At 37.7% G+C, this 13,177-nt stretch overlaps 1 protein-coding gene across 1 annotated transcript in view; it reads left to right on the top strand.

Annotated features, from left to right (window-relative positions):
• Positions 1-474: 474 nt before the first annotated feature.
• The window catches only part of LOC126977913 (xaa-Pro aminopeptidase ApepP-like), a gene marked incomplete at its 3' end in the record, with an annotated part of 34,804 nt that continues 22,101 nt past the window's right edge, over positions 475-13,177 (top strand). Inside the window, exons 1-8 of the mRNA XM_050826598.1 lie at positions 475-587; positions 841-1,012; positions 3,365-3,471; positions 4,690-4,825; positions 5,239-5,334; positions 8,351-8,427; positions 9,764-9,898; positions 11,494-11,568. Of these exons, the coding sequence (XP_050682555.1) occupies positions 534-587; positions 841-1,012; positions 3,365-3,471; positions 4,690-4,825; positions 5,239-5,334; positions 8,351-8,427; positions 9,764-9,898; positions 11,494-11,568 (852 nt within the window). The remainder of the gene's footprint in view (positions 588-840; positions 1,013-3,364; positions 3,472-4,689; positions 4,826-5,238; positions 5,335-8,350; positions 8,428-9,763; positions 9,899-11,493; positions 11,569-13,177) is intronic.

Here is a 13,177-nt window from a genome sequence, read left to right as displayed (position 1 = left end):
ATCCTGAGCGGCATTGAGAATTGTAATGGGTAATGCATCAATTACCATCAGCTGAACGTCCTGCCTGTCTCGTCCCTTATTTTCATAACATATCTGTCCTGAGAGAAAAAGATCAGAAAACGAGATGGAAAGACATAACGATAACAATGACGACAAAAATCTGACCTTTGATGATGAGAAAACTCCAGAAGACGAAGCGTAAGCTACTTATATAAGTACATCATCATATCAGCTAGAAGGCGTCCCCAAAGATCTCCACGACCGCTGGATCTTCAATACCCTCATCCAACCTATTCCGGCAACCTATTCTTGACCAAATCATAGGTCTATCTTGTGAGGGGCCTACCAACACTAGATCTTTAGGTACGTGGTCACTATTCGAGTACCTTAATGACCCAATGGCTGTGCGTCGAAAAATATGTTTCGCAATCATCTGTAATAAAAGTAAACAATCCTTGCAAATTTCAGTGGTGTCAACAAACAAGCTCAATCGCCAGACGAGTTTGCAACGAGTAGAAACTCTACGCCAAGTCATGAGAGAAAATGGTGTGCAAGCCTTTGTCGTACCAACAGCGGATGCCCACAATGTAAGTCAAATCATCACTATAAGTCATTATTAATGACTTTTAGGAAGTGTCTGGCACCTTGTTTTATGTCTCAGAACCATTGACGTAGAATAAAAACTATTCTCGTTCTTAGGCAGAGCTTCGGTTAGTTGTGTTTCGACCGCGCTTTGAATACAACGCCACGCAATGTGTTCAGTGAAAAACTGTCAAAATAAGAGCAAATCCAAACTTAAAAATTGCACACATGTTTTTTTTAATGAAATAATTATTTCAGTCCCAGTACATTGCTGACTGTGATGCCAGAAGAGAGTGGCTGTCAGGGCTCAGTGGATCCTCGGGGACGGCTCTGGTGACAGAAGACCACGCTCTGGTGTGGACAGACGGCCGGTACTTCACGCAGTTCTATATTCAAGTGGACACCAGTGTATGGAGCCTGATGAGACAGGGTGAGCTGATAGAAAATAGATTGGTAACATCAACAACACACCATCACGCTCGAAAATTGTCTGCCTACGCGTCTATTAGGCCCAGTTACGTTACTTACCGGAGAGAAGAGGAGACGAGAAAAGATAACACGCGAAGCTGTCAGATTATTTCAACCAGAGTGGAGAGGAGATGTGGAAATAACGAAATCTGATTGGTTATCAATACACATCTCATCTCCTCTCCGCTTTGTTGGATGGAAGGACCGGTCCTTACGCAGGGTTTTCGTTCATTTATATTATTACTACTAATGAGCTTATGCACTTCGAACATTACTGCAAGGAAATAAGTTGTTAATTTGAATGAATGTAATAACTGCAGATGAAAAGATAGTATTTGTCATAGTTGTCATTATGAAGTTTAGCGTCTTTTGTTGTCTCGGAGGTCGTATTTACTGTAGAAAGAATTATGTTGTAGACATATAGTTTTTGGCAAAATTTACTGACAATTTACACCAATCGTAACGAATTATTGGAAACTGAATACGAAGGACATATTCTGTGTTGGACTATTTTAATTCTTCGCTTATTTTTAAATTCAAATTCAAATATTTTTATTCAATAGCATTCAAAATCACTTATTGAACGTCAAAAACTACCACCCATTCAAAAGAGACTGCCTCAGACCTGAGATGAATGGGCGTAAGAAACTCAGCGGGCTTTTTTTTCTTATATAAAAATATGGATTACAATGTGATATCGTACAATAAACATTTATAATTAAAGAGCCTGAGGATGTTCGTTTTATTCCCAGTCCATGGTGCCATTAAGAAAATCGTTTATGCTATAGTAATCATTCCCACACAAACGTTTTTTAATAATTCTTTTAAATTTCGTAACACATTTGTTTTGTACATTTTCTGGGATCATATTTTAGAAGCATATATATCGCCCAGACTTACTAACTCGACTCAACCGAGTAGTAGGCATAACAAGTTTATGTTTGTTCCTCGTGTTAACATTATGCATGTCACAGTTTTAAAAAAATTCCTGTATTATGTACATACAGAACATTATCAAAACTGTATTGAGAAGCAACAGTCAAGTCAGTTATCGGATTCCAATACTAGGCCTCTGCTTGCGGCCCATAACAGACAGATTAAGTCTAAACAATGAGAACAGACAATAAGACGTTTCAAGCATTTTTTGAAGTTACCAGTGGGAGGCTCCTTTGCACAGGAGTCCGGTTAGATTATGGCTATCACAACGGTGCCTTTATCTGCCGTGAAGCAGTCATGTGTAAGCATAACTGTGTTTCAATATAAAAGGCGCCGTAGCTAGTGAAATTACTGGGCAAATGAGACTTAACATCGTATGACTGAAGGTAACGAGCGGAATTGTAGTGGCGCTCATAATTTTTGGGTTTTTCAAGAATCCTGAGTTGTGAATTGTAATAAGCAGGGCGTATCAATTACCATCAGCTGAATGTCCTGCTCGTCTCGTCCCTTATTTGCATAAAAAAAAGAATAGTCATCAACTTTAGAAACACTGAAGTTAGTTTCAGTGATATACCATAGATACCATATCATAGACCAACCATAACTCGGCCGCTAAGCTTTTCACCATGAAGCGCGCAGCGATCAGGTGATCTCTACTAATAAAATGATGTTACATCAGCGTTCTGTACACATTCCGACACAGAACGTGCAACTTATAAGATATACACAGCACTAATGTTTCACAATACGTCAGCTGCATAGCTACAGATACACTGCTGTAAGTATTTCCGTGGCGCTAACTCACGAGATTTTCACCCATCCAAAAACTATATGTATTTATATTTTTAATTATTTATTTATCGCGAGTGCCAACCATGAGCATGTCGGTGACGCTCCCCTACCAAAGTTTAAATTTAAAGCATCGCATATAAAATGCTTGTAATGCATCTCGTGAATGTTATGGATCTCCATAGACATCCGATTTTCACTTTCTATCTGGTGATGATGATTTACGGCCGTTCCCAATATTCAGTCTATCTCTTACTTAAGATAAAAATCGTAATTATCGTTGACTTTTCTGTCCCCATAAACTTATCGACGGTAACTTTCCTTATCAGTACACGCTGTTTGTCAATGGGAGGACATAGAGCTTACCAGCGATAGAAGTTTGTATGGAAATTGCAATTCACGCGTCCCAATATAAGGCTATAAGAATGTCTTATCGGGTATATCGGGACAGCTTCAGATTATTGACAGCTAATTACTGACAGTAGAAGGTTGAAATTTATCTCTATCTGTAGATAGTATATTGCGAACGGCCGTTAGAGAGCTTGGTCCAATTCTAGTATACAATATCTCTAAAACGAGTTCATTTCAGGAGAGGACTTGTCAATACAAGGCTGGTTGGAGCAAAACATGCCCCCCGGCGCTGCGGTGGGAATCGATCCCACTACCTACACCAGGACCGCGTGGACTACGTTATTTGTAAGTGCTTACTACTACCACGGCTGCAGCCTGATACTAAATATAACCTAAATTCTCACCAAAACTCTAATAAAAAATGGCGAGCGTACAAAGTACACATGTCAGAAGTGAAACTTCTTTGGAAAACTAATTTTTAAACATCATCATCATACAACGCTAGTAGGGAAGATGTTCTACTTACGATACAACGCTGGGAGGGAAGATGTTCTACTTACTCGCGGCCGAGCGCTAAACCTGCACGGTACAACGCTAGTAGGGAAGATGTTCTACTTACTTGCGGTAGCGCGCTAAACCTGCACGATACAACGCAATCAGCGAAGATGTTCTACTTACTAGCGGTACCATATGTTTCATGCTACGTTCGCACTTTCTCACTCTATCCCAGGAAACTTTCTCACTCTTCTTATATAAAAACGTCCCAGATTTTCGTGACGTTTCATTCGTAATAATTTTACTCTCATGCGCGCATAGATATAATTTATTTAATAATAGTAAATAAATAATTTGTTAATAATAAATGATTTTTCGTCTTAATTAGGGACACATTTATTTATTACAAAAATGAAAATGAATTTTCAGCTGTATTAAATATCTTTATTGTTACAAAAAAAAACTGTATAACCCGGCTAAATTTAAATGCTCTGTCTACTCTCATATCATTTGCAGTTAGGTACTACTATTATGCACGTGTGTGCTATAGTTCGCTTTATGATCCTTAGAATATGTCATAAGACTCATTTACCAGCAGGTGTATTGAAAATAACTTAAATATAAACAATTTGTTATATTTTTTTAAAGTGATAACCCTTACTTCTTGGATTAAGTACACAAATAAAATTTAAAAACATAATTTATGAACGATGCGGGACTCGAATCCGCGTACTCGCGCGTTCTGTGTGAGCGCTCTTTCACCGAGCCAACCGTTCGAGTGACGTAGGTATCGTTGATAAAATCGTTTATGCTTTGTTCAACTCTCAGGTTGTGGCTTCATCTACAGGATCTACTATACAGTTGATAACGTACTCAACCCCAATATATGCATGATAGGAAATTGACTTGAGATGTCACTCTCGTCGCTCGAACGGCAGGCTCAGTGAAAGAGGGCTTGCACGCAACGCGAGAGGTCGCGGGTTCGAGTCCCGCATCGTTCATAAAGTTTTTTTTAAATTTTATTTGTGAACTTAAATATCTTTTGAATCTTTGTATCTATGATTACAGAACGCGTTACAGACCCTAAATGTAACAGTGAAAGCTGTTGAAGAGAACTTGGTTGACATCACCCGGAACAGACTCAACGACTCACCGCCGGCAAGACCGAACAACCAGCTGGTCGCACTCACTGTAGAGTTTACTGGTAGGTACTGACATTTTATACAATAACTTTACACCAGTGGGAGGCTCCTTTGCATCGGAAGCCGGCTAGATTATGGGTATCACAACGGCGCCTGTTTCTGCCGTGAAGCAGTATTGTGTAAACATTACTGTGTTTCGGTCTGAAGGGCGCCGTAGTTAGTGAAATTACTGGGCACATTAGACTTGACATCTTATGTCTTAAGGTGACGAGTGCAGTTGTAGTGCCGCTCAGAATTTTTGGGTTTTTCAATAATCTTGAGCGGCACTGCATTGAAATGGGCAGGGCGTATCAATTACTATCAGCTGAACGCCTGCTCTTCTCGTCCCTTATTGTCATAAAATGGAAATTAATGGACGCTAACGTGGGGCGAGCAACAGTCGAACGAGATTGACACGACATCTGACATTTGACAGGGAGAAGATCTGGTGACAAGATCGCAGAGCTTGTGCAGCAGATGAGGAATCATGGTGCTGCAGCGTTGATCCTCACAGCACTGGATGATGTCGCTTGTAAGTTTCTAATAACAAAAGCCTTTATTTAATCCAAATATTAAGATATTAAAACTTTCGTGAGTCATTATTAAATTATTTATGGGAAACTAGTCGGTACCGACACCGACAAAAACGTGAGTAAAGCCGTAGGTATTAATAGATAATCCAACAATCCAATATTCTTGATAATGTTTTGTATGAGCATAGGTACACATAACAATTTGGTAGAAATTGTCATAACCATATTCAAATTCAAATATTTTTATTCAAAATATTATGACGTGACATCACTTATTGAAAGTCAAAAACTACCGCCCATTCCAAAGAGAGTGTCTCAGAGCTGAGAAGAATGGGCGCAAAAAACTCAACAGTTTCATCAAAAAATTATTTAATAGCTTGACGGCGGTCGCTCCATTCCCAATCTTTGGAATCATTAAGAAAGTTATTTATGTTATAGTAATCTTTACCACATAATGTTAACACCAGTAACAGACATAAACCTGTTATGCCTACTACTCGGCTAAGTCGAGTTAGTAAGTCTTTTGTGGGGCGATGTGTATGCTTTTACAACAAGATCCCAGAAAATGTTCAAAACAAATGCATTATGAAATTCAAAAGAATTGTTAAAAACGCTTTTGTGGTAAAGGTTACTATAACATGAATGACTTTCTTAATGATACCACTGATTAGGAATGGAGCGGCCGCCCTCAGGCTATTACATAATAAATTTAATTGTACTATATAACTTTGTAACCATATTTTTTACGAAAAAAAAAGAAGCCCGCTGAATTTGTAGCGCCCATTCTTTTCGCTCATTTTTTGAATGGGTGGTAGTTTTTGACTTTCAATAAGTGTTATAATATCCTTTTTTGAATAAAAATATTTAAATTTGAACTACACACTACAATATAAATAGAGCAAGAGCCCGTGAACCCCAGACCTATGGTATTTTAAACAATTAACGTAGGTCTGGGGTTCACGGGCTCTTAGACTAAAATACAGATCTCCGCCAGTTGCCGCCTGCTGTTGGCAGACAAACAGCTCCTATTGTTATACGGATATTATAATTACCTCCGGCTTTCCTTTCAATTTCTTAACAAAAGAGTGAGTATAAAAGGAACATTCTACCTTTTATACTGTTTAACAGTTTTGGTACGAGAAACCTTCTAGCCATAATAATTCTGCGTTCAAGGTACAGACAGCATATACATTTCCTTGAGACGACTATTGTAATTATAATTTATATGCAATAGGATTTTTATAACAATTTTTTTTCATACTGTTCCGATAGCAACAAAAATTGCACCTTCTCGTGTACTGGTAACACTACATTAATTGAATACCATTTCATATTCTAGGCATAAAAAGGCATAAAAGGCATTTATTTCCTCAAAATTGATTCCTATACAATTCTTTTTGATATCATTTCTAATATACTATACAAATGGCGCTCTGAGAGAGAAGAAGCGGCGCAATAAACACTCCCAGCATTTTTTTGCGCTCTTTTTAATCAAATATACAATGTTGTATTGTCATTGCTATTGCTATAAAATAATCATAATCCAGTCGCAGGCTGTCGGATCACATAGATCTTTAGCTGTGGAGTAGTAGAATTTACGACAGAGCCATTTTTTAATAAAACTTGATTCTTTAGCATTGCGTAGAGATGTGGATTTTCTCTGCATCTTCTACCGCATTTATCACGGGGAGTGCTCAGAGCAGCTGTTCGGGTTGATTCCAGTGGCCGAATTCCACCACCGGACATTACGTGCAAAGTCCCATCCGTATCACGTAGCAGTCTGGCATTACACAACCGCGCGTTTTGTTCGAAATTTCTTGCCTCGCACAGCCACTTTGTGGAATCAACTACCGGCAGCGGTCTTCCCGAACAGATACGACTTAGGGACCTTCAAGAAAAAAGCATACTCCCACCTTAAAGGCCGGCAACGCATTTCTTGACACACCTGTTGTTGCGGATGTCCATGCTCGGTTGCCTCACCTCTCCCCATCCCGTGAGCCTCTTCTCATATAAAAAAAAAGCATTTAAATTTATTTATAGATAATGCCTGAACAGTGGCTGGGACTATATTATATAAGTGTATACATTTACCCTTAAAGCCGTTATGTAATTAATATTTATTAGTTAGTTATCTCCAGCAGCGCGTGGTCGTTAGCTTAAATTGTCTGTGCTTCCTTTCGTTCGTTTTCGCTTTAAGAAGGCTCAGACAAACTGTATCCTTTAATGCTGCACTTACTGCATACCACGGTTATATTGCGTCAGTTTTACGGTACGGGTTAATACTATGGGGAAAAGCCACTAATATTTCAAATATTTTTCTGGCACAAAAAAAATGCATGCTTTGCAAAAAGCTTTATGCAATGTCAGTCCTCTAGAATCGTGTAGACCATTATTCAAAAAGCACCGTCTATTAACGCTTACTGGTCTATATATATTAGAAATTTGTATGTTCACTAAAAAACATGGTGAACTTTTTAAACCAGCAAAGGACTATTCCATATTAGGATTAAGAGATCCAACTCGCCTTCTGATGCCATACTGTAGAACAGCGCTTCATCAAAATAACGCAAATGTTATGTGTATTAGGGTATTTAACCACCCTCCAAAGAATATTATAGAGATGCCTAAAACATTAATGCATAAAAAATTTAAATTATGGCTAATAGATAAATGCTTTTATAGTTTAAAAGAATTCTTTAGCCAAAAATAATAGTATTCAAATGTAATTTTTGAGAGGTACCTACAAACTAATGTTTATTTTATATTATATCATTGAATTAAAGCTATGTAATGTGTATTAAGAACGTATAAGTATAAATTAAATATGATATTCCAATATTGACAATCGAATATTTGTATGCCGATATATTGGCGAATTGTGCTGTACACTAATTAATTGTTAACAACTATGTTACCACGATTCATACAAATAAATCATTTCATTTCATTTCATTCCTATTTAGATTTCTTTGCTCTCTTCGTACTCATAAGCATTAAAAACTTATATATTTTCAGATACATTAAATCTTCGTGGAACCGACATACCCTACAATCCAGTTTTCTTTTCCTATCTTGTCATCAGGGCTGATTCCGTGAGTAAATCTTCGCTGTTTACCGCTGTACGATCTAGTAGTACCTACGTAAACGTTGGTAGAAGACGCATTTGTTTTCTCTATGAAGGACCCTGACTATTGAGCTAGGGGCACCGGGTTCGAATCCCGGTAGGAATGTATCTTTCCGAGTCATGGAAGTTTATCAGCTCGGGGATCCAGTGCTTTGTCAACGGCTAGATCACTTGGCGTCGCTTCAGTGTGTGTCTCCTACCGCATTTATCATGTTCCGAACACCTGTTTCACCTGATTCCTGCCGGCGAATTCCACCTTCGCACGATACATTGAAAATTAGGATATCATCCCCACCATCTGGATGTGTGGCGCTTGTGCGGTGTTTCCAGGACGATACGACATGGGTACCTTCAAAAAAAGCGTACAACTTTCTAAAAGACTGGCAATGCTCCTGTGATTCTTCTGGTGTTGTAAGTACTGTTCCTGGCTTGGTGGGATATGATAATGTGGAAACTGGGAGAAATGTTCTTCTGGTTTCATATTTATGGCAAACTTTGCGTGGAGTCATCTAGCACTGCCAATGGCAAGAATAGGGCTATGGTTACCTGATGGGATTTAGTTATGATACAAGGGAAGAATGTAGAATGGAAAAAACGTTACCTTTATCAATGTAAGGATCCTTTGCACAGGATGTCGGCTAGATTATGGGAGCCAAAACGGCGCCTATTTCTGCCGTGAAGCAGTAATGTGTTAGCATTACTGTGTTTCGGTCTGAAGGGTGCCGTAGCTAGTGAAATTACTGGGCAAATGACACTTAACATCTCATGTCTCAAGGTGACGAGCGCTCTTGTAGTGCCGTAGGGCGTAAAACGGCATAAAGGCATAGATTCCTTTAGAATTATTTTTGATGTCATTTCTTATACTACTAGATACTACTACCGATTCGGAAACAAATGGCGCTCTGAGAGAGAAGAAGCGGCGCAAGAATCTCTCCCAGCATACTTTTTTTTGCGCTCTTTTCAATAAAAATATACAATATTGTACAGCCATTTCTATCGCTATAAAATAATCACAATCTAGTCCCAGGCTGTCCGATCATTTAGATATTCAGCAGTGGAGTAATAGGACTTACGACAGAGCCATTTTTTATAAAACATTTAAATTTATTTATAGATAATGCCTGAACAGGGGCTGGGACTTTATTGTAGAAGTAACTAAACGTAACTATTACTATCAGCGATTGCTTACTGGTTGGTGATACGCAGGTGACATTGTCCTATTCAATAAATAAAAGATTCTCAAGAAAACTGTTATATGTAAATGAATTTTTAAATTAACAAATAAATTTTTCGCACATTTTCAGAATGTCAGTAACGTAATTCTATTCTGGGGTACTGACAATCTAACGACGGAAATATCCTCACACTTATCCTCAGAAGGCACGCAGGTAGAAACGAGACCTTACCTGCAAATATTTGATTACATCAGAAACATGGCGGTAAGTTGAGTTTTATAATACTTACATTACATTTTTGAGAATTTTTTGACCCCTTGCCTTGGTGAGATATCGTCAAATTTTCCTCAACTACCACCCACCCACAACCCCTAATCTTAAAAAAAAAAACAATTTTTTTTTTACCGTGAGAAAAAACATTTTTTTTTTGGCAAAAACACTACTTGTTCTATTACAGTAGAACTCCAATTATCCGAATTAATGGGGACCGGGACCCATTCGGATAATGAAATATTCGGATAATCGGAGTTTTTTTTTAAAAAATTGCCATTGGAGAGAAAAAAAGCTACGTTTTGATATTGCACTATTTTTTTATTGAATTAAATGAAAGAAACATGATATTTTCACATGTTTTAAATATAAATAAAATGTACTTATGTACAAGTTTAGAAATAAAAATCATTGTTTTTCAAACATCTCCGTCAATGTAAGCTGTTTTGCGGTCTGCGCACTCTGCTGTCTGCGCACTTTGACTTTTTTTGGACAATTTTTTTTCTGAAAGTGATTCGGATAATCGGCGATTCGGATAGTCGGAGTTCGGATAATTGGAGTTCTACTGTACTTTCATTGAAACATAGTATTTGTGAATATTACCGAATTTCACACGGTTTTCTGCTAGAAAAATAATTACGTGATATTAGCCAACACCCCCTTGCCCCCTTAAAGGTATAAAAGGCATTTATTTTCTCAAAATTGATTACTTTAGAATTCGTTTCGATTTTTTTACCTCTAAGTGAGATTTGGAAAGATTTAACTTGATCCCCTCCCCCCTTAGAACACGTTAGTTAATGGACGCCACCTACTAACTAATTAACTATACGATAAACATCCTCATGTTTGGAGCCTACTAGTGAACGAGGGACGATTTGAATCTTTAATGACTAGGTTTTGATCGTACGTAATGTTTAAAAATATCAAATTATTAAAACTTTCGATAATGACTCACATTATTAAATTTATTTTTTATTTTTACTGGTATGGTAATCCCATTAAATGTATTTAACTGATTATACAAACTAATACTATTGAGTTCGCGGCCATCAATTTCCGCGGAGCATATTGGCGTGGCGTCCATGATCGCAATAAACCAATCACATCGCTTCCCAATCCCGCCAAAAGCGATATGACGCGTCATCGTGTCTCTGCACTGTAGGTATATTACACGACTAAGTTCGGTAATAATTATTATGTTTGAAAATGAATTTTCTCAAAAGTACTATAGTGCTACATCTTATGCGATAGCACAACTTATCATTTCAGGTATTATATAATTGTGGTTTGGTGCATTTCTGGATAATTGGATACTATTTTTAGTGTTCGAACTAATCACGTTCCAAGCCGCAAACATCACATTTTAAGGAATTCGTGTTAAAAGTTTAATAAATATTCGAGTATTCCATATACATGTGGGTTGGGCTAATAAGTCATGATGTCATGTAAAGAGTGACAGTAAGGCTGCCAGTTTTTGTCAGTCGGTTAAAATGAATCACGTGACCTGTTTTGTGTTCTTAACTCAATTTCGACATAATTGTGGTTTGGTACGTTTTTCTGGAATTACGTCCAATTGAATGTCTTTACAGAGCGAGCTACCACAAGGCAGTTCCGTCTGGTTATCGCGTGATGCAAGTCATGCAATCTCATTAGCTGTCGAAGCGGTAAGATTCAAATTTTTTTTAGCAATAAGTGTTTTTTTTGTTTTAAGATATTGAAGCAAAGAATATAATATAATAGTACAAGTACAGAACTCTCACTCTGCAAAATCAATTAAAGAAATAGGGACTCTTGCGGCCATACAATAAGGTGTAATTCAGATCGCACAGCGCTACTAACCTACATTTTTATTTACCTAGAAATTGCCTCTCTTCCTTTCGCGTGACTGACCCATTGTGACGACAATAGAGTTGTCTTGTTTACCCAAAACTGTACCTACCTAGTATTATGTTATATATTAAAAATTGCTTACTTTTTCCTGTAATATAAATAGGTATGTAATCGTAATTTTAAAACAAAATTATTTCGTTGTTAAACCTACATTCGTTGCAGACCGTAATGTATGCGTTTGACGACCACGACATAGTAAGACCTACTTAGTATAGTAAATAAATAGCTCTAAGTCACTATAAATTAGATTGTTGCAGTGTCTTTAGGAAGCTTAAATATTGATGGCAATGACCCCTTAGCATGCATTGTTTTTTTTATGTTTCTCCATTTTTAAAAGATCGGTCGGATCTGTGAAATATGTAAACAGAACTCGCGCGTGCGTCACTCCTCGCTCTTGAGTCTTGAGTCGCTACTTGCTGGCCTACTGCGTAGAGGCCGCCGTGCGTACCTATTTACGATTTCGATACCTACACGGCGAGTGAGACAGGCCTGGTAGGTGCAAGTTGACATACTTAACACCTGGAGCTCATGATCTCAGGATGTGCAAGCATTACCAAGTAGGATATGTCCGGTGCTATTATTTAAAATCAATTCAATCTGCACATATACTTAGTTTTAAACTCCGGTGTTCAGAACATCTGATCACCCACACCATCTGTATGTGAGTCGTTCTTCCAACTGCGGAATGAATTTTCTTTTGCGATACTTCCCGGTCGATGCAATGCGGCAACAGCGGGTGTCAAAATATGTCTCTATTATTGAAGTAAAACTTCTTTAGGCGTGACTTGGGGGTAACTCAGAATATTTTTCTGACGGAAGTAACGTTAGTACTTCCCGCAGAAAAAAGTCAATTGAAACTATTTTTAACCATTATAATTGAAAAGGGCGGGAAACTTAAGATCGGTCGCACGTAATTTTGATAATTTTTCATTTTATTTTTAAATTTCATGTAAATATTTAGATATTTTGATCAGATAAGTTGTAGTTTGTATATATTTTAGTAGTTAGTTTTTATTAAAGTGTTAATTTGTGTAAATTTCATCCTATTGGTAAGTCTTCTTTTCTTCACTTTTCTATGATATGATGGACCCCCCGGATGATCCTGGGGGGACAGCCCCTGATATAGGTCATGTAGTGACAATTTCTCATAATGACGAAGGTAGCACGATGGATACAGATGGTTCTGTGTCTCAGACATCTAGTGGCCGTAAAAGAGTGTCAGCTCGACCCAGAATATGCAGACACTGTAATAAAAGACGACGAAAACACCGTGGTGATAAGAAGGATATTAAGGAAAGTGATTGCAAATGTGTAGACATTAGTGGTAAACAAATTCTTTCCAAAGTCGATTCCTGCAATAATTCTTCTATAGTAGTAGAGAAC

Source organism: Leptidea sinapis, chromosome 2 (assembly GCF_905404315.1).
Source record: "Leptidea sinapis chromosome 2, ilLepSina1.1, whole genome shotgun sequence".
NCBI lineage: Eukaryota > Metazoa > Arthropoda > Insecta > Lepidoptera > Pieridae > Leptidea > Leptidea sinapis.
This window is presented reverse-complemented; position numbering and strand designations above follow the sequence as displayed.